Below are 27,894 nucleotides of genomic sequence, written 5' to 3'. Positions count from 1 at the left end.
CATTTAAGCAAGAAGGCCATGAAGTGTTTACAATGGAGTTTATGCCAAGCAGGGACTAGATCAGAAGAGGTGAGCTTACCTCAGGAGCAGGCGGAGTAAAAGAGCAGTGAGTGTTCAGATGCAGAAGTGTATTCACAATTGCACTTACAGAAGAGCATCTGCAACAGCAGCAAATCTGGCCCCTTCCTTACCAGGACGCCACAATGTCCTCATGCCTTAGGCCCAGCACATGCACAGTGAGAGGTGTGACTAAAACAAAAGAATAAATTCATGTAGTGGCAAAGTTACAGACCTTCTGAGCTGATTTGCAACCAAGCTCACTTTTCAGTGTTGAATATGTGCAGGCAAAGTATTACTGCATGTGCCCTGTATGCTCAATTATACGCTGCACTGAGCATATGCTCTACTCACATACTGGGGTGAGAGGCATAGCTTAAGTTCTCCGTATACACACTGGTTGTTAGCGTTGGCCACCATTTCCCACTGCTTCATTGTGAACCTCAAAAGCAGTCTCTCTCTCCATTAAATAAGTCTCACTCTACTTCTAGCAATTTCTTTAAAAAAAACCCTGTAAACTGCTAATGTTTCTCATTTCTTGTTTCAAATATTTTGCAGCGCTCTAGTTATATGGGAAAGTCATAGTCTAGCGCTTATTCTAATTCAGTTCAACCACCTCACTCTTGCCCTCCAGTGGCTTATCATCCAGAAAGGGCAATGGATAGCAACCCAGGGAGTTTTCAGGAGCTCTTCTGATTTGTCACGCATCATGGATAAGGTCTTTCACAGCTTGATATCTGCTACCATGCACTCTGCACTCCCATGGCTTTTCTAATCCAATCAACAAACGAGTGTTCAAACTGATAAGAATGAACAACAGACAAGGAAGCATACAAAGCACAATCAAGCTCAGTAGGACCTTTACTTATCCCTTATTTTTGCCTCCACCGAAGTCTAAATAAAGGCTTAATGCCTTGTATAATACAGCGTCACTCTGCTTAGGCCTTCCTGTTGTTGACCTCTCAAGTTCAAGCTCACATCCAAAATCAGGGCTGTAGCTTAGAAGGAGGCAGGTCCTCTTACATCACTGATATGCACGTTTCTTTTATTCTGCATGTCTAACAATCGTTTAGGAGGACGGTGCATTCCATGCTGTTTTAATTCTCATGAAATTTTAATATTCATTTTAAAAGGTTACACTTTGTCCCCACAAAACACTTGGTTTGCAGCACATGATGTTTTCTCATGCTTTCTTTCCAGCTGCCTAAATACAGCGCTAGTCTATTAATCTGGAAGAGTTCTTTCGTGTGGAAGAAACAAGCTCTATGCTCATTTGATGCCAAAGCTGAACGTGAATGCACTTGTGTGGTATTTTTTTATGAATCAACCATAGCTCTCTTTCCAAGGACAGTTGCTGCTTTAATGGTGCATGCACTATGGTCCCTCATTATAGTCCACTGATGTTAATAGGAGTCCTTCCATCAACTATGATGGGCTTCAAATGAGGCCTATATACCTACCTCACCTATAGCAGGCATTGCAACCATGAAAAGTGGCACTAAATAGGCCCAGTGAGGGGTGGAGAAATGGGTTCTATCCAGACAACTTGCAAGAAAGACAGCACTTGATTTCATAAATCTCAACATTGTCTGGCTTCTGCTCAAGTAGGGAGTTATTTTCTTCATATTAAATAAAATTTAATTGATTTTTTTTTTTATTTTTCAAGTGGCAGAAAGAAGCCAAAGGTTGTATCTTGGGTAGTCAAGTGAGAGAAAACTCCTAGGCAGTTTAGGTTCCCACTGTTCTCTCTCAGGAGTAGTTTATCTACAGAGAAAGCAGTAGGATTTAAGAAAATAATATTGTACAGCTTCAAAAACCCAGTTACAGTAGAGCAGTAGCCACTCAAACTTTTGTACTGGTGACCCCTTTCACACAGCAAGCCTCTGAGTGTGACCCCCACCCCTTATAAATTAAAAACACTTTTATAATGGTGTTAAATATATTTAAATACTGGAGGCAAAGCGGGGTTTGGGGTGGAGGTTGACAGCTTGCAATCCCCCCATGTAAAAACCCTCACTACCCCCTGAGGGGTCCCTGCAGTAGAGCCTTGCTCATTTGTGCCAATGACTGCACTGTTGTGAATAACTGACTTGTGCAAATTAGAACCAGCCTCTCTGATACCCTTACTCACATTGACTAGCAGCTTACTGCTCAAGCAGTCCCATTGAAGTCAATTCAGTGATTCATGTGCTTAAAGTTAAGCGTGTGTTCAAATGCTTTGTTGGATGGGAACCTTTGTGTGGTTCTGCTGTACTGCAAATGAATTTGTATTGATTTTGAAGACTGAATGATTTAAACTATAGAAACAGCTGCTCACTATTTTAATTTCCTTATTTTATCATCAGAGGGTGAAAACGTTTGACAATCCCGCTGTTTTCAAACATACAGATATGTGAAGGAAAAGCCCAAATTGCTACTTTCCTGTGGTCAGCTCCAATTCTTGTCATGAGGAAATTAGAGATTGTGTCATGTGCTAATTTGGAATGAATAGGGGGCAGCTAGTTCAATCCTTCGACATTATTGTACTGAGCTAATCTGTTCAAGCCAATCTAACTTGTTTTCCTGACTGTTTTTGTTTATGGTGTACCAGCTGCTTGGTGCAGGCCTGACTGCCTATTTTAACTATATTCTCTATAAGGAAGAGGAAGAAGATGCGTATTCTGTAATGTGACTGGTTAGCCTTCTTTACCCCTACTATGGTATGGTGTGTGTGTGTGGTATTCTTTTAAATGCATGCCTGGGAATGCTCTTGTGGCTTGTGACCATCTTGCATGATTCTTTTTGTTTTTTCTTGGGTGTTTGGTAAAAGGCTGTCAGCTCTTTCGGCACAGCACAACCTGTAACTGAAAGGCGGGCTTGCAATGGCTTTGCATGTGATTTGCCTGTCTTTGTGGAGTTGTGTAAGAGCAAATAAGCACTCAGGATGATTAAATGTTTGTAAAACATAACATAGGGCCTAATCTTGCAAACCCACTCTTCCAAGACCAACCCTTACATGAGCAGTTCCACTGAAGTCAATGGGTCTACAGTGGCTCCCTTTTACTTTTTAATAGCTTTTGTAGCTAACTAACAGTACAGCAATGTTAGTAGAATTCTCCAAGTATTCCTTTTGCTATAGGGAATACGGCAGTAAAGTTACCTAATTGCAAAGGCCAAGAGCTTAGCAGGATTCCAAAAAAAGGATTGGATGTTTATACAGATAATGAGAAGAACCACAGTTACATTAGATAGGATAAAATAAATTACAAGGGATATAAACCTTCATGCTTAGAAATTTTCCCTATGGGCTGGTTATTCCTTAATTGTCCTTTACAGAGTTTCTTGTATCTTCCTTGGAATTACTGTCAGCGGCAGAATATTGGGCTAGATGCACCACTGGTCTTATTTTCTATCCCAGTTCATATGGGAGAAATCCTGATCCCACTGAAGTCAGAGACAAAGCACCCATTAACTTCAGTGGGGTCTGGATACAACCTTATGTTCATACAAATGTTGAAGGCCACTGTACTCTTTTAAGTAGAGATTACTCATTGCAGGATCAGGCCCTAAACAAAGACAAAATCTCTTCAATTACCAGCAAAATTAATTTGATCAAAACAATATTATTGGTGCCAGTAGAACTGGAATAGATTTTCTGGAATTGTCTAACTTTTTTACTAGGAGTTCAATGTTTGTTTTATATGCAATTGCCATAAGGCCTGATTTTTATTAACACTAAGGCCCCTTCACACCCCTCTGGCTGGGTAAAAGGGCCTTAAAGTGGGAGTAAATAATAGTAATAATAATAGGGCCTGTAATCATCCTTAGTGACATGGTCCAGTTGGACATGTCAGTAGTAATATAAATATAATGGCTTGATATTTTTCAGATCATTTTAAGTGTTGTATCCTACTGATTGATCTTGATCAGTTGGGCAGGGATACTAGAAACATGGGTAGGAATCATACATAAAACTCAGAGGAGGAAAGGAAAAAAGTAAGGTATTCAAAGAAGAATTTGTACTGAAACTCTTGTGTTTGGATGGGAGTCTTCTGAATTGGGAACCTTAAATCCACCCAATTCAGAAGACTCCTGTCCCAACACAAGAGTTTCAGTAACACAAATAACAACAAAGCCATGGCACCAGCAGTAATCAGTTGTGTGCTGTTTTTCAACCCAATGGTGAGTGGAGCCATCTCTGATTGCCAGGACTGGACCTCAGTCTGAAATCTCTCCTGCAACAAACAGGTCTTTTTATTATTTCTGTTTAGAGCCAAGCCTCTGTGTGGAGTCCAGCAGCACTTCCAGGTTTGTGGGCCTGATTTTCATATACACGAAGGCTGCTCTGCAGCGCAGAGAGACCTTAAAGGGGGAATAAATGAGATTTACTCTCACTCTAAGGCCCTTTTCCGCTCCTAGAGCTGTATAAAGTGGCTTTGGTGTAAATGAGAATGAGGCCCAGTGTGTTTACTGTGCACTGTCAGATTAGTAATAAGCTGTCTTGTCTGTGAGTTGGTGGTAGAGCTTTTGCAGCTCCCTCCCTTGCTCTGTTGACAGGCCCCCCTTGTCATGGAACTGGAAAACAAGCACCTGCTTCAGCTTCATGGAGATGTTCTGTTTAAATGACCTGCCAAGAGAGTCTGACTGCAATTAAGTCAAGATGTGACCCAGTGCATCAAAGCCTTATTAGTAGAAGCAGCTGAGGCAGAAAATGGACGTGACAGCAGATCCACATGCACTGCACGCACATTCAGAGAGCGAATGCCCCGCTTTAGCAAATGAGCAAACTCGATGAGATTCTCTAGCATTCAAGATGAAATTTGCCCCAGAGCAGAGGCAGCCACTTCAGGGCCCCCACATCACTGAAGTGCTGCATAATGGAGTAGAGATCTGGGCCACATGCAGTAGGACTAATGGAGTCCTGTTGGGAAGGGGGGGACTGGGAGGGTGAGCCATGCCAGAGGAGCAGATTTCATGCTTAGCACAGTGCTCATCGCTGCAGGGTCCACCTGCAGCGGGCAGGAAGGGGTGAGGCATGGGCTGGCCAGAAAGTCCCATCCAGGTCAGGTCCTCTGGTCCTTTGCCCCACAGAGGACTGCATAAGGCCCAATGGTGGCTACCATGACTGAGGCAACTTTTGTGGAGCATCTCCTCAACTGCCCCGTAGTTTAGGGAAGAATATTCTTCCCTATCCCAAATCTGCCCTGTGCCTGGCCTAGCTGCAGAGAACAGGTGCTGGGACCCGGATTTGTGCTTTCACACCAAATCCCATTCTCAAAGTCAATGAAAATTTGTCATCGATGTCGTCAGGATCAGGATTTGGCCCCATGGGTTTACATGGTGGGTGTGGCCTGGCCTGGGTCCTCTGCGTTGGGCTGATTTACAGCTCAGAAATGCAGTAAAGCGTAAAATGTCATTTGCACCTTTGCTTGTTTGCCAAGCTCCAAGACCAAGATTCTGCCTTTACTTTCCTCTTAATGACGTTCCAACTACCTAACCTAGCTCTGGTTAGGCTTCTGTATATGTTCTGCCTAAACACAGGCAAGATCTTGATTTGAACCAGTCGGGATTTTTTTTGCCTAATCTCTGCAGTTCTTCATTAATCTACATCTCTGGAGATATCCAGAGTTCTGACAATATGGTCAGTGCTCAAGGAACAATCAGATTGTTCTCATAAATTAAATGAGACTGATTTTGGGGGGTTAAATCATTTTCAACTTTGGAAATACTCCTCTTTTCAACTAATTTTGCCCGGCAGCATGAAAAGTCTCAGTCATCCAAGAAGAAAGCAGTAGGGTCAGGGGGGGTGAAAAGGAGAAAGCCAGAGGAGCGCATACAAGTCGTGAAAATATATTTTCATTACCAAGTGTCAGCATGGGAACTATAAATAGAATGGTGATATTAACATTCTGAAGCATGGAAAAATAGCTGCCAGAAATTAACCTACTGTAACAAACAAGACAAAGGTAAGAAAAAAACAGCTGAGGAGATGGATGCAGAGGACTCCAGTCAGGACACAGATGCTGTCTTTGAGAGATCTGTTGACATGGCTCTCCTTGACAGGGCCTGATCCCGCAAGCCTCCCCCTGCTCCCCCAACACCAACGGAAATCATATGTTGAGGGACAAGGATTAGGTGGTTGGTGTTTCTCTTGTCCCACTTTGAAAGGAAATAGCTGACATGATGATGTGTTGGGGGCAGGACAGCACCTATGTTTTGTGAAAAGTAGGACAGGCAGGACACCATCCAGCCTCATCCTACCTGTGACTGGACGCCTAGCCGCCGTACACCAACAATATTCCCCCAGTTGCCAAGCAATGGCAAAGGCTGATCCAATGCAGAGTGCAGTGAGCAAAGTGTAGGGGGAAGAGCTGGTCTCCAGCACAGTGTGTCAGGCCCGAGTGCAGATGGATGGGAAGAAGCTGAGAAGGGAACATGGCCCTGAGAGTGCTGGGAGAGCAGATGGTCAAACTCACGGTGGCAGCAGGATCAGACTTATTGACGTCAGTGGGAGTAGTAGTGTTCAGAGCCTCCCAGAATGTGCTTGGCACCTCGCAGGGGTGCATCTCAACAAGCCATACCTTTACCAGAGCCATCAATTGTCTGGCAGCAGGAAGAAGGGCCCCTGGATGTGCAGTGAGCTTGGGCCTAAAGTCCACCCTTGTGGTGGGCACAGAAATCAGGCATCATAAGAGCTTGTGTTGTTCTGTATAAGAAATCTTTGTTGTTGACCTTTTAGAGTTCTGTTTGTCGATACGGTATTAATGGAAAAACACAATCCATATCTGACTGAATGGAAATTTGATTACTATGCAAATAAAAAGGCCTTTTAAAAAAATTTCTTTTGGTTCAATGAAATTGGATTAGCTCTGCTACTATGCATTAGTGTTTTCCATCCACTACTGACGTGGTACAATAATTTATTTTTGTTTTGTTTTAAACACAGAGCTGTGGGATGATTTTTACCTGCTGTCTACACAGAAGAATTAAAATGGACTCTTACTGAAGACTAAAAGTCTCCGCTCTCTTTTCCTTAATGCACAATCTAGAGAAGCAACATTTCAACGTGTATCAGTATTACTGTGCATGCTTAATGGGCCATATTTATAGCCTCCTTCTCTGTTCATGTTGCCTTAAATTGAGATGAATTTTAGCAAGGTCACTGCCTGGAACACTTTCCAATCCACCTTGAAATAATTCTTAACTGAGAAGAGAAAAATATTTTCTATTGTTTTTTGGTAAAAGCGTTACTACTCTTATGCAGTATGATTTGTAAAGAAATTCTTTTGTAGCTCCACAATCTGTATTGTGCGGTAACAGTGCATCCTCTGCATATTCATCCCAGATTTTCTTAGTTTAACAGAAATATCTTCATGACTATAGGATATTTCAACTCAAGCAACTAGCTGTATTTTTTTAAATGAAGGGATTTTTTAGATTTCAGAACTATGTCAACTTTTTGCTGTTTAGTATTTTTTTTCAATCTGTGTCTGTCTCCCCCTCCCTCAGGTCCAATTGAAGCTGCACTTCAGTCCCAGCACCTTTTGTTTCAGACAGAGGGTAACAGACTGGCCCTGCTGCCAGAGCTGCACCAGGAACAGCCCTGCAGAGGGTACTACATGAGTAGACTGGATGCATTTCAGCTAGATTTGATTTAGAACAGCGGTTCTCAAACTGGAGGTTGGGACCCCAGAGTGGGTCATGACCTCGTTTTTATGGGGTTGCCAGGGCTGGCTTAGACTTTCTGGGGCTTGGGGCTGAAGCCTGGGTGGTGGGGCTCAGGTTACAGGCCCCCTGCCTGGGGCTGAAGCCCTTGGGATTTGGCTTTGGCCCTCCCGCCTGGGGTGGTGGGGCTCGGGCTTCGGCCCCACCACCTGGGGTCATGTAGTAGTTTTTGTCATCAGATTGGGGTCGTGGTGCAATGAAGTGTGAAAACCCCTGCTTTAGAAGTATGTTCAATTATAATTTAGGGCCTCTGGGAAGATTGTGAGTAGGGGACAACAGTGGGAGAGGATCCGCTTTTGCATTGCTCTTGGTGCAGTTCCATATTTATCTGAAGTGCCTCCATTAGGACTTTTAGCTTTACTGCCGACTACCAGCACAAACCTAACTGATCAAAGAGGAGATTTTGTGCCCAGCTTAGGGATCCTGATTCAGAGGAGAAAAACCTCTTTTTAAAAAGATTTTGAAATGCTACACTACATCATTCAACTGTTTTCTGTCATCAGAATGCATTATATTAACTCCACTTAGGTATAAGGGTTATTTTGCTAATGAGCCCTACAGTTACTAAGAACAAATAAAAAGAAATAGCATTAAAAACAAATCTGAATTGCTGTCACTTTGCTGTGACTGCCAAATTGCTCAGAAACCACTTTGACGAGCACAGGATGGATAAATGATTAGATAGGTGGAATGGGTACCTAGATGGAACAGATGGTTAGACAGAATGGAACAGGATGGCTAGAGGTGCAATCAATTTTCTTTCCAATCCTCTCTTTCAGGACAGTGAAATTCTTTCAGTAACAAATGATTCTGCTGCCACATAGTTAGTTCTTGATTACGTAGTTGCAAAATAGAAGGAAACCCCCACTTTATATATAATTTAAAAAAACCAGTTGTAATTTTATGAGAGATTCAACAGTTGCAAAATACAAGTGAACCCAAAGTAGATAGTTTCACAAATTACACTTAGGTGTATTACTCAACACTTGATTACTATTACTTAAATACGTGTCAGAAAGGTCATTTTTCTATTGCCAGTGATACCTCTGAGACTTGTTTTAAGAGAAACTGTAAGAAAAGATACTTTATTTAAGGATAACTCTCTAGGTGTTGTTTTGTGTGTAATATTAATGATTTTCAGATTCTCATAGCCTTGTAAGCTACTTCTCTGAGGCTACATCTACACCTCAAATTAGTTCAATATAACTTACATCGCTCAGGGGTGCGAATAAGCCACACTCCCTAGCAACACCGACCTAAGTGCTGGTGTAGACAGCACTATGGCAACAGGAGAACTTCTCCTGCCGACATAGCTACCACCTCTCAAGGAGGCAGGAGTTATTACGCCGAGGGGAGAGCTCTCTCCCATCGGCTTAGAGCATCTTTACCAGAAGCACTACAGCAGCACAGCTGCATCGATACAGCAGTGCCCCTGTAAATGATGTAGTGTAGGCATAGCCCAAGTTACATTTGGGGTCTTTTAAATCACAGGCTGTCTCTAACTCGGCTTGTCAGGTTTTTGCCAGCAGTTGTTTGCTAGTTACCACCTCCTTGTTTTACAGTTTAACACCAGTAAGTTTCTGGTTGAGGCTAGGACTGCCAAACAGCACCGGTGAGGGAAAGGCAGGAGGCAATGCATGCATTTGAGGTAAAGGGTCATTTATGACTTGGTGATCCTGTGTGTGCACCTCCATCCACAATGAGCTGAAGAGTCCCGGTTACTTTTATTTTTAACCTGCTTGAGATAAAACTCTATTGATACAACCCATTATTTGACCTGAACTTACTATTTTTGTATTATTTGTATTACCATAGGGCCTAAGCACTCTAGTCATGGACCAGAACCCCATTATGCTAGGCACAATATAAATGCAGAACAAAAAAAACCAAAACAAAATGAAAAAAAACCCCTATCCCTGCCCAAAGAGCTTACAATGAAAGTATTAGACAAGAGATAACAGGTAGTGACAGACCAATGGGGGAGTACAAGGACACAATGAGACAATGCTGGTCAGCATGATAGGAAGTGATCTCAGCAGACCTGCAGCCTAAACTGTTGTGAAGTTTCTTATAGTTATCTCAGCAAAGGAGAGATTTAAGGAGGGTTTTGAAGGAGGAGAAGGAGTTGGCTCGGTGGATGTTTATGGGGAGCGCCTCCAAAATATGAGAGGCAGCATGGGAGAAAGCACAAAGGTGCTTGTTCAAAAATTTAACAAGTGAGCGATTGAGGCTGGTATCCTGGGCTGAATGGTGGTGGGAGTCAACATCTCGATGCTGACTGAGAAATGATAGGAAGGGCTAGGCATGTTTGTTGCTATGGTAAGTAGAACCTGTTAGTTTTCTTTTATAGCAGTGCAAACAGATACTCAAGCAGCTTTCCGCTATGTCATAGGCTACTGTCCATGTTATCCGTGCTAAATCATGTGACAGCTGCAAAGGAAGGGCTAACGAAAGGAGACATAATAGGGTGACAGATTCCAGGGCTTTTCTGCTGCATTATCTTGATTCAGATGCCTTAGACCCTACATATATCTGTCAAGGTGTTTTTACTGAGTCTCTCTTTCCATTCAAGAAATATAAGATGGGTGGGAGCCTCTCCCTGAGATAGAAGAAATGAGTGGATGGGACAGAGGAGATCTGCAGGGCAAACCCCAAGAACAGCCAGTTTGGGGATGAAAGCAGCATAGATTGAAGTGTGTTTTTCACTGATATTTGTTACCCATAAAGTTACATTCCAGGAAGGAGGTAAGACTCAGATCTGGGAACTGACATCATGTAGGCAGACTGTCAATTGTAGGATTGAGGCCTAAATTTGGATTTTATAAAATGTGAGTATACTCTGTCCAGGCCAAATTGTGAACATCACCTGCTTACAGACAGCAACTAGCTTTTCTATTGATAAAGTAACTTTTGTGTAAAGGTGTTTTAGAATTCATCAGGATATTAACTGACTGCTTTAAAAAAAATTCAAAGTGAAAAATGTAACTTTGCACAGTGGCTTTCATTTTGTGTTAGAGAGAGTCTCGCTAGCTCTCAAAAAGGTACTGCACAATCGAAAGTACAGCTGGAGAGGATATTAAACAATATAAAGAACTAAGCCTCAAACTTGTATACAGTCTAAAGCAGTGGACACAAATATGCCCTCCAGTCAGACATAAAATGTAGTGGAGGAAAAGCACTTCTGCCCTATTGTACTTTTATATTATACACATTATCAGCTTGTTTGGAATTGTAATGTAAACAGTCCATCAGTTAGAGCAGGGGTCGGCAACCTCTGGCATGTGGCTCGCCGGGGTAAGCACCCTAGCGGGCCATGCCAGTTTGTTTATCTGCCACGTCGGCAGGTTCGGCCGATCACGGATTCCACTGGCCACGGTTCACTGTCCCAGGCCCATGGGGGCGGTGGGAAGCGCTGCGGGATGTGCTGGCTGCGGCTTCCCACCACCTCCATTGGCCAGTGGAAGCCACAATCGGCTGAACCTGCCGACGCAGCAGATAAACAAACAGGTGCGGCCCGCCAGGGTGCTTACCCTGGTGAGCCGCATGCCAGAGGTTGCCGACCCCTGAGTTAGAGTAACGTAAAAATGCTGCATTAAGTTAATAGCTGAGTCCAGAACTCCAGTATAACAGTTGTTACACCAACTTTTGCCTTGTCAAACAACCCCAATGTATCCCATGGTTCCTATTTCTTGCCATATTTGACTGATTGTTATGCTGTTCTATGTGGTACTATAATCTTTCAGTGAATAAAGGCATAGAATGTAAATCAGAACTAAGTCCCATAAGCACATTTTATTTCATTTCAGTGAAACAATTTGGGGGGTTTTGGGGTTTTTTTTTTAGTCCCTGGATGGTAAAAATTTCCTTTATCAAAAATCCTATGGAATTTTATCTAATAGAAATTATATCCCTGCTATGGTATGGCTCTTCACTCTATTAAAATCAGTAGGTTAGTCAGCAATTTCTAAAGAATTCTAATGATTTCATCTCTGTTAAATGCTGAAGGACTTTAAGGGTTGAGAGCATGGTCTGGTGGATTGGGCGTTGGACTGGCAGATGGGAAAATCTCAGGTTTGCTACCAATTCACTATGCAGTGTTGAGCATGTTACGTCTCTGTGCCTTAGTTTCCCCTCTCTGGGAAATGGGGATAATGCTAATTACTCACCAGAGTACAGTATTTTGAAAACTGTCAGTTAAAAAGCAGCTAACTATTATTAACAAATAGATTTTTTTCTGTGCTTATTGTACTATAAGTAAAGCAAGAGTGTGCGCCTAAAGTAGCTGCAGGCAGGGTGTCTGATGTTGTAACATATGCTATTCCTCATTTCTCTGCCTAAGCACTTTCTCATTTTGTGGGGACACTACCAGCCCTAAGTAGATTTATGGCACATCTGTTCCAGTGCAGTCTCATTTTGTTTCCTTGACTAGAAACAATTTGCTGTTTGACATGGTGATGGAGATGCTAAGACAGATCCATGGAGACATATCACTTTGACAGATGTGTGGGCAAAATAAATCACTGCACACTTTGATTTTTATGGTGCTGCTATTGCTTCTTAGTTAGTTTTGTGTTTTTAATATATATATTTGCATTTCCATTCTTTCATTCAAAACATATAGGTCAGAATATTCAAGTGTAGGTTCCTAAAGTTAGGCTCGTAAATATATTTTTAGCTATCTATTAAAAGTGACTTGATTTCCAGCTGTGCCAAAACCCTTTTAAAAAAAAAACTTATTTAGGTGACACTGTATATGGAATTTAGGTTTGTGATTTGGGACACCTCAATTTGAAAAATGTTGGTCATGGTACATGAGGACAATTGGTTGGGCTTAACTAACCAATTCTAGTCCTGCCTGTTCCCTTCCCTGAGGGATATCCTTCAGGTCCCCTTTTCTTTAGCACTGAACTTTTCATTTATTCATCTGGGATGCACAGCGCTTCAGTGTGACACACTAGCAATGCTGAGACCTAGTAGAATAGAATCAGCCATGGTCCCTTTGCACTGACTTTGAGTTTAAGCAGGAATAGCTTCCCAGTGTGCAGAAGGCAGAGCTGCTCATCAACCAGAATTTAAGCTCTCCCTCGTTGGGTTCAGTGACCAGATTTTCCCCAGATAATCTGTGTCTTATCAAAGTGGCCTACATGGTGTTTCATGGTGATTTTTTTTTAAGAAAGTTCCAATCCTAACGGACTGCAGCTTAAGAGCCTTACCACCAAAACTTTTGTGGTTTCATTTTTTTGGGTGCTACTGCTGCAAATCATTTCTCTCAACGCCCCAATTTTCTGCCCAGTTAAGTCCATAGTATTTTTTACCAGTAGCATCTATTTAAAAAACAAGGCTTATCCAAAATACACTGGGTAATTTGTCAAGACAGCGGTGATGGCTTTGTGATAAGGAAATATTAGTGACTGCATGGTGACTGGCAGCTCAGTGTGTTATCAGGAGTGGAAACTGCCTCCTCCAACAATAAAAGAATAAAGGAGATAAATGGGGTTTAGCTGTGAAGTGAAACAAAAAAATTCATGAGAGACAGGGAAAGTGAGCATCAGCTTATGACTGAAGCAGCTTGTTACCCTTAGAGACCACAGACTCGCTGATGGCCGTAGTCTGGCCAATTGTTCACTGCCAAGAACCAGTTGCCATGATGCCCAGGACCATGGTGACATTCTCAGCCATGGATAATTTATGGGTTCTGCAGGCTCCTGGTCTCCAGGTTGTCTTTGAGCTCACCACAGAGGGTTCGGATGCCATCCTAGTGGAGCCTGTGTTTCTATGTCTGTCCTCCAGCTTGGTGAGCCCCAAGAAACACAACCATAACCGCTGTGCACTGATAGAAGGTGAAGCGCATGCGCCTCTCTCACGGCTGCCTCAGGGATGTAGAACTCCCCAATCTCCCTTCGCTCCTAACCCAACCCGCCTTCCTGTGGCCAGCTAGTCTCCTGCTTCCTTCCTCCATCCAAACCCTGCCTGTGTCCCTTCTCTATCTCCCCAACCCACTGGGAGCCTGACACACATTTCCTGTCATTAAGCTTCCCCTTCCCCCATCCATCCTGTCCTATCTCTCTCAGGGTGACTGGATGTCTTCCTGTCCCAGCTGCTGCCTCTCTTGTTTCTGTGCTGCATGCTGGGTTCACATCCAATTGTGCTTTATGCATTAGGCATCTCCTGATCATGCCAAAATCCAGGGTGCCCAGGTCTAGCCAAGCGCTGCTCTCCCCCACCCGTCCATACTGAAAGTCCCACTTTGTCCCTTGGGCCCACCCACAATGCTCAGAATTTGGGTGCAGCTAACGCTGGTTTCATAGAGGTCCTGTGTATGCTTATCACACCATTCCCACATTTGAAAGTCACGTATGCACCTACCTTCCCCTTAGGCACTAGAGCAGGTGGACATAAAGTTCTTTAGGTGCCTGTCGGACTGGAGTCTCACACTTACGCCAGTTTTACACCCATGCAACTTTTTGACATATGGGACCTGGGTCTCTTCTCAGTTACACTGCTAAAATCTAATGGTAGCACCACTGTAATCCCTGGATTTGCTCTTGATTTACATGGGTGTGAGGGGACAATTAGCCTCAGACTGGTTTTTTACTAGATATGGTTAAAATAAATAGGGACATTTTTGAGCAGATGTTCATGAAACATGTATTTTCCCCCCACCCCCCAAATATTTGAAATTCATGAGTTTTCAGTTCACTTCTTCTCTAATTCTAATTTTCAGAGGCGCTCAACATTGTCTGCTCTGACCAATAGTTGGAATTGAAAAATCAGGCTCTTGGGATGAAATCCTGACCCCACTGAAGCAAAACTCCTATTGACTTCAGTAGGACCAGGATTCATCCTCGATGTCTGAAGTTGGACACCCAGAACTGGAGGCACCCAGTATTAGAAGACTGGGGCCTTAACTTGTCTGTGCCTCAGTTTTTCCATCTATAAAATGGGGCTAATGACCTTTACCTAATGCTTTGAAATCTAGGGATGACAAGTGCTATGTAGCAGCTAAGCATTGCTGTGCAGCTTCAGTATTCGCTGAGTATCATTTTTGCTCAAACACCTCCTGGCATCTACCAGGCAACTCATAATGCTATTATAGGCAATAAAATGCTCCTCATCAGGCCAGAGCTTGTGCTTCTAATATTAACCACTACGGTTCCAAGAAAAGCACACTGTGAATGCCTTCCTTACACACTAGTGTGTAGGCTGTGCCAGGGGGCACTAGAGCCTATTTACATATTTCACAGTAATCACTGATTTCTATGATTTCAAGAAAAGGTCAATTTTTAAAAAACCTTTCCCTTCCTTACCTCAGTTGTGCTCAATGTATTTCTGCTACAGGACAGTCTGGTTCCCATCAAAACTATGGTCAGTTCAAAAAGTTTCTAGATGCTATTACACATTTCTGGTGTGGAGTTCAGTGTATGTCCATCAACTGTACTTTTATTTGCATGGCTGGCATTTGCTTAAAGGCACTAAGCCAGCCTTAAGTACAAAAATTATCCATGCATTCCTAAGTGTATGAGTTTTCTTGGAGCAAACGTGCACTCCAGTTGTCATATTACATGCAGTCTTATCCCTTTGGCCATGGAAACTTTCATAGTCTTATGGAGAGGGGTGAAAGTGCTAAAACTTTGCCTGAGCACCTGGAGGCATTTATAATCTTCAGCCATTTAAGGACTATCAGAGCCTTTTCACAGAGAAATTGATTTTCTCCAGTGTCCTATCTTCTTTACAGTTAACACACCAGTTTAAATTCTTTATGGAATGGGTGGTAGAGGCAGCAAGTGACAATCGGAGTAACAGTCTCTGCTGGTACCACAGAGCACTGCTCTGCCCCTTTGCAGAACAAACGTTCTGCTGGATGGTCTTCATGTGACCAGCAGGGGAATCTGGCTCCTGAGCTCTAAAGGCCTGGATGGAATAATCCCCCAGGACGGGTGGGCAGAGAAACTGCATGTGTGATAGGGAGCTCAGAGGGTTGGGTGGCCTGTGGTTAGAGCACCCAACTTCTGGCCCTAGGCTTCTCTGTCAAGGTGATAGAAGTAACTGTTCCTGACCTTAAACTGGGGATCTTCAGCTTTCCACCCACATCTGGATCTAGGCCCTTGAGGCGGTGTGGTAGGGGGACCCAGAGCCACTCACTCCACCAAGTCACTGCCCAGGGCCCTGTGGGCATCACCAGCAGTGTCTGCCGTGTGAGACTAATTTGCTTCCCTGGGTTACTTCCTACCTATAGATCCCTTCACTTCAGGATGTATCCCTTATAGTCCAAACAGTCAACCACCTTACACCAAATGAGTCCAAAGGATCAGGACCCTGAAGGACCTGCTGGTTCTCAAAGGGGGTGGTGGTAGGAGAAGGCTCTGCCTGTGGATCTTACCTGCTCTGTGGTCCCCTCGCAGGCTCAACCTTTCATCTGGCTTCCTCTCTCCTGCAGCCTGTCCACCACCCTTTGCCTGGCTTCTGAGCCCCTTTTGACCCACTCCTCCAGCGGGAGCATTCTTGGCAGGCCTGGAGGAGGCGGGGCTACCCTGGCCCAGTATTGCCTTTTAACCCTTTAGGCCCAATGTGAGATCTGAATACCTCATCACAGCATGGTTCACCTACAAACCATCGGCTCCATGGAAAGGTGTTTGGATCACTGTGGCCTCTCAGCCCTGAAGATATTGTCGTGTTCAGAGACCGGAGCCACCAGCATGGCCCTGTCCCTCTGTTTAGCAAAACGATCCCCTCCTCCTCCTTCCTAGGGGTCAGTGGTACCCTGCTCTAGCCCTTTCCACCCACCCCCAAAACAGCACTGAGTCAGGAACCTCCAGCAGCAGGACATTCACAGTGTCCCCAGGAAAGGGACCATGCTGTAGATGAGATCCTTCACCCATTTCCTACGGGCAAGGAGAGATCCAGCTTCAGAAAGCTGGTGGAGACAGTACACCTGACCATTCATGTGGCCAGGTGTGAGCCTCCTAGTAAAGAGGCAGGGTATCCACCCTGTCATAAATACACTTGGGGTGCAGGTAAAAGTGGTGGGTGCAATCAAACCATATGCATTTTTAATGTGGCCAAATGTAAAGTCATACACCTAGGAATAACACAATGGGCATCACCTCAACTCTACCAGGCAGCAGCTGCGGTGCACCCCAGAGTATCTAGTGCTAGCCTTGGCTATTACATAAACTCTGCCTCAGAGTCACCCGACTGCGAATGCAGGGCTATCAGCGAGAGACACCTTGCTAGCTTAATGAGCTGGGAGCACTGCATGATTGCTTGCATATGCTGAAGGATTATTGGCATTCTCTTGGTAATGGCACCAACCGCATTAACATAACAGACAATTTACAGTCTCAAGAAGCGTGCTTTTTTTTTTTTTTTTGCATTAATGAATCTTCTACCACCTCAAGCTAAAGCCACAGTAAATGTCATCAGATGCATTGAAACACTGCTTATTATTATGGTCAAAGCTTTTCTTCCAATATATGAGCTAATACCTGGACTGTAAGGTTTATGATGTACTGTACAACTGCTCTGTAACTTACTCATGTTCTAATGTTACAGACTTCTTTGAGTATGTGGCCCTATAGGTGCTCCAGTGTAGGGTTTGCGCGCGCCCCTGGGCTCTTGACCGGAGATTTGAATCAGCGATATCTGTGGTCCATGCCTGTGCGCTACACAACCTCGTGCTCCAGAACCAGGGAATGTAAAGGAGCGAACCCGCCATCCCAATTCCATCTCAACTACCTGCACCTTGAAACAGAGCAACTCCATGTCTGCTGCCTCTTAGAAGCTTTTTTCATGTTGTTTTATTTATTGTATTCTCCTTCAGTAGTTGGTCATCGTCATCTTTTAATTTTGCATCAGTTTCTGCTCAAGGGGGGTTTCTCACTCTTACCCTCCCTGTTCTTCAGGACTGATTCCTTGGCAGACCTGCAGTAGATTTTTCCCCTGGAGTGACAGGCATTCGACTGTTTCAGGTGGCTTGGACACACTCAAATCCTGTTCAAGTGCACTGGGTTTAAAAACAGGTCTCTCAAAGAAAGGGCGGTAAGATTGAAACTCCTCCGAGGCTCCAACAGACATCGGGACCAAGGCATCAGTACTGCCTAAGCAGACATCCCAAGATCAGCTTGCCAGCAAACAGTGCTCAGAGGCACCATCCAGGCATCAAGACTCATCTGAATCTCAAGACTCAAGAAAGTCTAAGGCAGTGGTACACACACCCTCTCAGAATAACATAGAATCCTTCCTAGCCTCTGCTCTCACCGGTACCATCATCCTTGGTTTGCATGCGCTTTGAGCACAGAGATACCATTTCTGCTGCCACTTCAGCAGCGTTGTCAACTCCAACTTGCTTCCCATATCCAGCTAAAGCTCCAGTACCACCCCTGGTCCCAGTTGTCTATTACTTTAGTCCTCTGGCACCCTCCAGGTTCTTCTCACAGGAGGATCTGCTCATCTGAGAGGAATCGGAGTCTCCCCTCTAAAGGGACACCTAGAGAAGCTCCTCATTGATACTGTTATGTCCCACACTTACCACCTCCTTCCATCTGACAGCAGAAGCCAGGATCCCAATATTGACCCATCTTCTGCTTCCTCTAGCACCTTCTTGGCCCCCCAGAACTGACCCTGGCACCAATACCTAGAGCCCTGTCTTTGGACTCTGGGGATGACACCTCAGACTCCAAGATTTCAGTGCAAGGTCCTTCCCTATACCATTCTACACCCCTTGTGGTGTACCCAGAAGATGCCCCAGACTCTATGAACACAAATACTCCAACCCCCCCTCCCTCTTCAGAGACCCCTCTCATGAGGATCTTTTAAAGCAAGAGGTTCAATCCCTCCTGCATCTGGAGGCAATAGAATTGGTTTCCCCTAGAAATTTTGGGAAGAGTTTTATTTCAAATATTTCCTTTTCCCAAAAGAAATGGAGGCTGGTATTCAATTTTAAACCTCAGGAATCTGAACACCTACATTCTTTCACAGCAGAGTCCTCAGACAACAGTAAGAACCTGCCTCCAGCTCCTAGGTCACATGTTGGCCTTGACATTTGTTACACCACATGCGAGATTACATCTCTGATGTCTTCAAGTCTCTCTCAAAACCATGTACATGCCAAACAGACACAGCCTTGCCAAATGAGTTTCCATACTCCCATGGGTACTAGACTCCCTCAGCTGGTGGAGAGACCCCCTGATGGTCTGTGTGGGAGCCCCTCTCTCACATCCACCACCATCACGCATCATCACAACAGATTCCTCTCCTCTGGGCTGGGGGACTCAACTACAAAGTTCAGCTGCACAGTGCAAGTGGTCCCAACAGGAAACATTGCTTCAAATCAACATCTCAGAACTAAGAGCAATTCGTTACGGCTGCCAGCACTTTCTCCATGACATTCAGGGCCATGATGTCAGAGTAATGATAGGCCACAGGGCAGTGATGTGCTGTATACATTGTAAAGGGAGAACAAGATCCTAGTCTTTATGCGCAGAGTCCCTAAAACGATAGGAACTGGTACACTTCCCCCCACACAGAGATCTCCATGGTTTACTTGCCAGGCCTCCAGAACACAGTGGCAGAAACTTCTATCAGGACCACGACTGGGAGCTCAACAATCTGATCTTTCACAGCGTCTTGAAAGCATGGAGCCTCACCATAGTAAAGCTGTTTGCAACCCCGAACTATACAAAATGCCAAATCTTCTGTTCCCAGGGGGGATGAGGCTTCAGTTCTTTAAGAGACACCCTCCCAAGTTCCTTGCCCTGTGCTCGCCTTTGCACCTATCTTCCAACAGTGCTCATCTTCAAAACATTACTCAAACTGAGTAGGAACAGTTTCATCTTAATAGCACCTTCTTGGCCCAGACAGATCTGGTACTCAGATATTCTTCACCTTTCTGTAGTATTGCCTTGATGCCTCCTACTTAGCTTGGACCTTCTGACACAAAAAAGGCGGTTACTCACCGTAGTAACTGGTGTTCTTCGAGATGTGTTGCTCCTATCCATTCCATGTAGGTGTGTGCGCCGCGCGTGCACGGTTCTTCAGAACATTTTTACCCTAGCAACTCCGGCGGGCCGGCTGGGCGCCCCCTGGAGTGGCGCCGCTATGGCGCTGGATATATACCCCAGCCGGCCCGTCTGCTCCTCAGTTCCTTCTTGCCGGCTATTCCGACAGTGGGGAAGGAGGGCGGGTCTGGAATGGATAGGAGCAACACATCTCGAAGAACACCAGTTACTATGGTGAGTAACCTTTTCTTCTTGGTGATTGCTCCTATGCATTCCATGTAGATGATTCCCAAGCCTTACCTAGGCGGTGGGGTCGGAATGAGGCGTGGCGGAGTGTAATACTGCGGGCCGAAGGCTGCGTCGTCCGAGACTGCTGCACCAATGCGTAGTGGGAGGAAGGTGTGGACTGAAGACCAGGTGGCGCTCTGCAGATGTTCTGGATGGGAACATGGGCCAGGAAGGCGGCCGACGAGGCGCGCGCGCCGCGAGTGTGCGTGGCGGCGAGGCGCGGGGGGAGCAGAAGCTCGCTGCGTTCAGGTATGGGCAGGACGACACCAAGGAAAAATTGAGGAAACCGGCTCGCCTTTCATGCGATCGGCAATTGCCACAAAGAGCTGGGAGGAATGCCGGAAGGGCTTCGTCCGGTCGATGTAGAAAGCGAGGGCCCTGCGGACGTCCAGAGTGTGGAGCTGCCGCTCATGAGGTGAGGCGTGCGGCTTCGGAAAGAAGACCGGGAGGAAGATCTCCTGGTTGAGATGGAAGGCCGACACCACCTTGGGGAGGAAGGCCGGATGTGGTCGAAGCTGCACTTTGTCCCCGTGGAAGACGGTATATGGGGGACCTGCCGTCAGGGCGCGGAGTTCCGAAACTCGTCTGGCGGATGTGATCGCCACGAGGAAGGCCGTCTTGCAGTTGAGATGGAGCAGAGAGCATGTGGCCAGGGGCTCGAAGGGTGGGCCCATCATCTGGGCGAGAACCAGGTTCAGGTCCCAAGTCGGAGCAGGCGGACGCACCTGAGGGTAGAGACGGTCTAAGCCTTTAAGGAAGCGGGCTACCATTGGGTTGGAGAAGACAGAGCGACCTCCTGTAGCGGGCCGAAAGGCTGACAGAGCCGCCAGGTGCACCTTCAGGGACGAGATCGCGAGACCTTGACCTTTCAGGTACCAGAGGTAATCGAGGACGGTCTGAATGGGGGCCGAGAATGGGTTAAGACTTCGCTGGTCGTACCAGAGCGCAAAGCGTTTCCACTTCGCGAGGTAGGTAGAGCGCGTCGAAGGCTTCCTGCTTTCCAGCAGAACTTGCTGCACCGCCGCCGAACATCCCCTCTCTGCATCGGTCAACCACTCAGGAACCAAGCTGTAAGATGCAGCGAGTGCAGGTTCGGGTGACAAAGCCTGCCGAGGTCCTGAGTGATGAGGTCCGGCCACAGCGGAAGGGGAATGGGTTCCCGAACCGACAGCTCGAGCAGCAGGGTATACCAGTGCTGTCTCGGCCAGGCCGGAGCAACGAGTATTACGCGGGCCCTGTCCCTCCGAAGCTTGAGTAACAGTCGGTGGACGAGCGGAAACAGGGGGAACGCGTAGAGGAGGGACTCCGTCCATGGCAGGAGAAACGCGTCCGAGAGGGAGCCTGGAGCTTGACCTTGGAAGGAACAAAACCTGTGGCACTTCCTGTTGGCCCGGGAGGCGAAGAGGTCTATCTGGGGAAACCCCCACCTCTGGAAGATTGTGTAAGCCACATCTGGGCGAAGGGACCACTCGTGGGAGGCGAAGGACCTGCTCAGACGGTCGGCTAACGTGTTCTGCACTCCTGGTAGAAAAAACACTTCGAGGCGAATCGAGTGGGTTACGCAAAGATCCCAGAGGAGCATCGCCTCCTTGCAAAGCGGGGAGGATCGAGCTCCGCCCTGCTTGTTGACATAGAACATGGCTGTGGTGTTGTCCGTGTACACCGCTACACAGCGGTCCTGAAGGTGGGTCCGAAAGGCGAGACACGCCAGACGGATCGCTCTCAGCTCCCGGACGTTGATATGGAGGGAGAGCTCCTGGGCCGACCAAAGACCTTGGGTGTGCAGGTCTCCTATGTGAGCCCCCCATCCCAGCGCCGACGTGTCCGTGGTCAGGGTGATCGACGGGCGAGGAGGGCGGAACGGAACCCCTGCGCAGACTGTCACCGGATCCAGCCACTAGGTGAGCGTCTGGAGAGCGGGACTCGGCACCACCACCACCATATCCATGGGGTCGCGCTGAGGGCGGTACACCGATGCAAGCCACATTTGGAATGGGCGAAGTCGCAGTCTTGCGTGCGCGGTCACAAACGTACACGCTGCCATGTGACCTAAGAGATGCAGGCAACACCGCACTGTTGTCGTTGGAAAGGCCTGCAGTGTCCGTATCAGGGAGGCCAACGTCTCGTGCCGAGCCCGAGGGAGGCAGGCTCTGGCCAGATTGGAGTCGAGGACGGCTCCTATGAATTCCACTCTTTGCGTCGGAACTAAGTGGGACTTGTCGGCGTTGACAAGCAGGCCGAGAGACTGGAACAGATGCAGTATCTCGGACACCTGAGCCGCCACCAGCTCTTGGGTGCGGCCACGAATCAGCCAGTCGTCGAGATATGGATACACGTGAATTCGACGACGACGGAGGGCCGCAGCCACGACCGCCATGCATTTGGTGAATACCCGCGGTGCGGAGGAGAGGCCGAAGGGTAACACCACAAACTGGTAATGGGCCTCGTTGACCATGAAGCGCAGGTAGCGTCTGTGGGGGGGGTAAATTGCCACATGAAAGTAAGCATCCTTCATGTCGAGGGTGGCAAACCAGTCTCCCGGATCCAAGGAAGGGATAATGGTCCCCAAGGTTACCATCCGAAACTTGAGCTTGCAGAGATACTTGTTCAGCTCCCGGAGGTCTAAGATGGGACGAAGACCTCCTTTCGCCTTGGGGATGAGGAAATATCTGGAGTAGAATCCCCTGCCCCGCCTGCAGGGAGGCACCTCCTCGATGGCACCCACGCTCAACAGAGACTGGACCTCCTGTAAAAGGACTTGCTCGTGAGAGGGGTCCCTGAAGAGGGACGGGGAAGGTAGGTGGGAGGGAGGGGGCGAAATAAACTGTAGGCGGTAGCCGTGCTGGATGGTGTTGAGCACCCAGCTGTCCGATGTTACAGAACACCATGCCTGGAGGAAGCGGGAAAGGCGACTTGAAAACAAAGGGGATGGATCCTGGGGGGAGAGTGGTGCGCCGTCCTCGGGCGTCCCATCAAAAGGTCAGCTTGGGACCTTGAGGAGCTTTGGACGAGCCTTGGGACTGGTTATGCCGCCCGCCCGATGGTCTGCGGCGGAATGGGGCCCTGCGATTATTAAATGGCCGAGACCTGGCCTGCGGCACGGGCCGATAGGGCTGTTGCCGGAACGGACGCCTCTGTGTGGCCGGCGTATGCATTCCCAAAGTGCGGATTGCCACTCGGCCGTCCTTCAGGGTCTGAATTCTCGTGTCAGTTTTTTCCGAGAACAGACCCTGCATTTCAAAAGGGAAGTCCTGGAGGGTGTATTGTACCTCCGGCGGCAAAGTGGACGACTGCAGCCACGCAATGCGTCGCATGGTCACACCGGACGCCACAGTTCTGGCCCCCGAGTCCGCTGAGTCGACCGCTGCCTTAATTAAGGTCCTGGAGGCCAGCTTGCCCTCTTCCAGGAGCGCCAAGAATTCTCGGCGGGAATCCTGCGGGGTCAGCTCCGCGAATTTTCCCAGGCATCCCAAGATGTTAAATGTATACCGGGATAGCAGGGCCATTTGATTTGCGATGCGTAGTTGGAGGCCGCCCGCCGAGTAAATCTTGCGCCCCAATAAGTCCATGCGCCTGGACTCCTTTGACTTCGGCGCAGCGGCAGGCTGTCCGTTACGCTCCCGGTCGTTCACGGACTGGACTACCAACACGGGGGCGTCTGCTCCCACGACATCCGTGATGGGGTCATCGACCTCTTGGACCTCTTCGATGGGCAGGTTGATGGCTTTCGCTACCCGCCGGAGAAGGTCCTGGTGCGCTTTGAGGTCAATAGGCGGGGGCTCTGATGGTGACGCCCCTGCCACCGCCTCGTCGGGAGAGGAGGACGAGGAGTGACCTGGCAGCACCTCTTCAGGAGCTGGCTCCGCGTCTGGGCGCTCCGGTGCCAGTGTCTCATGCCCCAACGGTGTACCGTGAGCAGCGGTCTGTGGCGTTGGAGACGGGGGTGGCCTGCTGACAGTGGCCTCTGGCACCGAACGCACCGAGCCTGGCTGCCTCGGTGGAAGGGGAGGCCCCTGTTCATGTTGGGCCCAGGGCACCCAAAACCCCCATTGCTGAGGTCCATGGTCCTGCGGAAGAGACCCCGCTCGGAAGTCTACCGCACTGCCCTCAGGGGAAGCAACTGAGGGTTCTCTTGAAGGCCAGGGAGGAGCCGTGGCGGTCCCCGGGCGGACGTCCGGTGCCGGAGTAAACTGCCTCTCCGGTGCCGACGGACGGTGCCGGTCATCAAGCGGTCTAATAGGTGACCGGGATCTGCGCGAAGCGCGGTGCCGGGAGCTCGACCTGCGGCGTCGGGAGCTCGACCGGCGGTGCCGGGAGTCGGACCTCGAGCGCGAGCGGCGGCGCCTTGAGCGGCTGCGTGATTCTCGATGTCGCCCGCGATGCCTGGAGCCAGACCTGGTGCGGTGCCGGCGACTCGGCGACCGGGACCTGGAGCGTCGCCGGGAGTGCGACCGGTACCGGGACTGCGACCGGCGACGAGACGGGGAGCGCCGTCTCGACGCTGACCGACGTACGGATCGGGCCCGGTGCGTTGGAGACCGTCGTCTTGAGGGAGATCGGGAGCGAGACCGGATCATGGTGCTCCGATCACCTCGGCCGCCAGGAGAGGGAGGGCGCATCATCATTGGCTTTCCGATGGACTTGACTGTCCGCACCGGCGGTGCCTGTAGCTGATGGCCCGTATCCGCGGTGAGGTCGATCAGCTCCCTCGCCGTCGCGAACGCCTCCGGCGTGGACGGGAGCCTCAGCTCTTCCTCGGTCGGCACCGGGGAGCTGGGCGGTGCCGGACTTGACGGCCCTTGCGGTGCCGGAGTCGACGGCCCGGTGCACTTCTTGTGCACTGCCTCAGCCTGTACCGTTTTAGTCGGAGGCGGCTGGGCTAACGGCTTCTGCTGCTGTTTCGCAGAGGCCGTCTTCGGCACCTTGTGCTTCTTCCCCGGAGAGAGGGAGCGGTGCCGGGTCTTCGGTGCCGGGTGCCGAGACGCGTCGGCACCGGAGCGGCTCGGTGCTGCCGGTGCGCTGCTCACGGAGGCAGGCTTCGGCGCCGATGGAGCTGGTGCCGGAGGTTGGAGAGCCGACTCCATAAGGAGCTGTTTTAAACGAGAGTCTCGCTCCTTCCTCGTACGAGGCTTGAAAGCCACACAAATGGGGCACTTATCCGACCTGTGCGACTCTCCGAGACAGCGGAGGCAGGAGTCGTGCGGGTCACTCACTGGCATGGGCCGCTGGCAAGCCACGCAGGGCTTGAATCCCGGTGCTCCGGGCATAAGCCCGCACCGGGGCGGAAGAAGAGGGCTGACCCCTCTAATTCCCTAACTACTATACTATACAACTAACTATACAACTATAACAAGAAACTTTAACAAACTATTAACAACTATATACACTAAAGCTATTGAGAACGCTAGGGCTGTGGAGGTAAGGGAGCACTCCACTGTTCCTACTAGCCGTCACGGGCGGAAAGAAGGAACTGAGGAGCGGACGGGCCGGCTGGGGTATATATCCAGCGCCATAGCGGCGCCACTCCAGGGGGCGCCCAGCCGGCCCGCCGGAGTTGCTAGGGTAAAAATGTTCCGAAGAACCGTGCACGCGCGGCGCGCACACCTACATGGAATGCATAGGAGCAATCACTCGAAGAAGAACTTAGGCACCATGAACCTCCCCAGCCTCATATCTCAGAACCTCAAGGTCTGGCTCCTTGATTGGTTTTGAATTTTTAATTGGACTGCTTGGCTGAGGTTCATTTTGTACTTCTGAATAGTAGGAAGCCTACCATATGTAACACTTACTTGCAAAAGTGGAAACGCTGCCTTTCATGGTGTTCCTGTCACTCTGTGTACGCTTCTGGAGCTCCTCTCTTGAGAATCCTCGATTACCTGTTGGAATTGAAAACACAGGGACTATCAAAGAGCTCTGTTAAAGTACACCTGGCAGCCATTACAACCTTCCATTTGTCTATTGAGGGCCTTTTAGTCTTCGCCCATCATACCACAGCCAGATTCCATAAGAGTTTATCTAATTTGTTTCCTCATATCCAAAACCCCACACCTCCTTGCGACCGCAGTTTGGTCCTCAACACCTTAAGGAACCCCCTGTTCAAGCTTAGGATCACCTGTTCGTTCCTTTATCTCTCCCTTAAGACTTCATTCCCGGTAGCCAGCACTTCAACTAGAAGGGTGGGAGACCTTGGGGTGTCCATGGCTTACCTGCCATATAGTACCTTCTACCATGAAAAAATCATGCTGCACCCCCATCCTCAGTTTCTATCAAAGGTGTCATCAGATTTTCATATCAATCAAGATATCCATTTTCCAGTGTTTTTTCCCAAACCTCACTCCTCGACTGAAGCAGCCAGGCTCCACACCTTAGGTGTTCTGAGGAGTTTGCCTTCTGGACAAGACAAGAACCTTTAGGATTTACCCCAGGCGGTTTGTCTCCTCTGAAAGGAGGAATGGAAAGTGGATTTCCACACACAGACTATTGAAATGGGTTTCGTGTTGCATTATAGCCTGCTAGAGATAGCTGGAGTGCTCCCCCCATCCCCAGGGTGACAGCCAACTCCACCATGGTCACATCCATTTTTATAGCCCTTCTGAAGACATTCTCATGGCGGCAATGTGCAGGGCTGCAACCTGGTCCTCAGTTCAGACATTTTCCAAGCATTACGCTATCCTACCTGCATCCAGGATACACATGATCTTTGGCAATGCCGTCCTCCAAACTTCCAGGGATCTCCCTCCACAGCACCCACCTCCACATTGAGTTATTGCTTGACGGGCTTCTGTAGTGGAGCACCCCCAGGGACATATATTCAAAGAGGGAGGAGAGTTTACTTACCTTTCAGTAACTTGAGGTTTTTGAGGTGTTTTGTCCCTCTAGGTGCTCCACCTCCTGCCCATCTTCCTCTCTGCTGTGGAGTCTTTTGGCTCTGTATTTGAGAAGAAACTGGAGTGGCTTTGTCCGCTTCTCCCTATATACCCTCACTCTGGAACATGAGGCTGGTGATTCAAATCTCTCATCAAGATCACACAGGCATGTGCACATCCTACGGTGGAGCACCTATCGGGACAAAACATCTCAAAGAACTCAAGTTATGGAAAGGTAAGTTGTCATAAACAGATAGTTAAGGGTTAAAGTCTGTTTTACCTGTAAAGGGTTAACATGCAGTACCTGGTGACCACCTGACCAAAGGACCAATCAGAGACGAGATAATTTCAAATCTCTGTGGAGGGAAGCCTTTGTCTGTGTTCTTTGTTAGAACTCTTTTGAATCTAAAAGAGACCAGTCATGTCTCCAAGTTCTCCTGGAGTAGTTTCTACTAATTAATAGTGAGTATTAATTAGAAAGGCGAATTAGTCTTATGATTTAATTTCTATATTTGCAATTGTGTGTTTGCTAAAGGAAATTCTTTATTCCTGTTTGCTGTTACTTTGCTTTCACTGAGAAAGAAAGGGGGAGAGGGGATTCTCTCCAGAGATTGATAAGGTTATACCCTATGAGTGTCCAGCTTGGGCTCATAGAGATTCTGTATTTTCTTTTTAGTCTTTAATAAATTCTTTTCTATTAAGGACTTGTTTGGTCTTTCCTTGGGTGGATTCTCAGGGAAAGAGAAGGGGGGGGGTATCCCTCTGTAGTTAGATCCCGGTATCTCTCCTAGGAAAAGGGAGGGGGGAGGAAGCAGGGGGAATGGTTGGTTTCTCCTGGGTGTAAGAACTCCATGGATTTGGGGCTCTTGGAATCCCCTAGGATTTTGGGGAAGGACTGTGTCTCAATCCACAATTCCTGATTGAGTGGTGGCAGCTTACTAGATCTAAACTAGGATTTTAGTTTAGAGGGAAACCAAGTCGGG

At 47.9% G+C, this 27,894-nt stretch overlaps 1 protein-coding gene and 1 long non-coding RNA gene across 15 annotated transcripts in view; one reads left to right on the top strand and one right to left on the bottom strand.

Moving 5' to 3' along the window:
- Positions 1–27,894, top strand: part of TSPAN11 (tetraspanin 11) — a 203,203-nt gene that overhangs the window by 142,383 nt on the left and 32,926 nt on the right. For 5 of the 14 annotated variants that reach the window (XM_039538429.1, XM_039538361.1, XM_039538407.1 and 2 more), the window contains 2 exons: positions 2,648–2,756; positions 6,983–7,275. The exons of 1 other annotated variant lie outside the window; for it this stretch is intronic. In XM_039538429.1, coding sequence (XP_039394363.1) covers positions 2,648–2,728 — 81 coding nt within the window. In that variant the 3' untranslated portion in view covers positions 2,729–2,756; positions 6,983–7,275. Of the gene's footprint in view, positions 1–2,647; positions 2,757–4,593; positions 5,194–6,982; positions 7,276–27,894 lie in introns of those variants that run through there. 8 more of the 14 variants (XR_005598397.1, XR_005598377.1, XM_039538458.1 and 5 more) reach the window with 5 other exon arrangements.
- On the bottom strand, positions 13–27,082 carry LOC120405170. The gene is made up of 3 exons (XR_005598415.1): positions 26,883–27,082; positions 25,835–25,921; positions 13–249 (listed from the first exon to the last, which is right to left on the bottom strand). It is a non-coding gene; the product is annotated as an uncharacterized LOC120405170 (long non-coding RNA).

This window comes from Mauremys reevesii, linkage group 1 (assembly GCF_016161935.1).
Source record: "Mauremys reevesii isolate NIE-2019 linkage group 1, ASM1616193v1, whole genome shotgun sequence".
NCBI classification, from domain to species: Eukaryota; Metazoa; Chordata; order Testudines; family Geoemydidae; genus Mauremys; species Mauremys reevesii.
The sequence above is the reverse complement of the archived record's forward strand: the minus strand, read 5'-3'. Positions and strand labels throughout refer to the sequence as shown.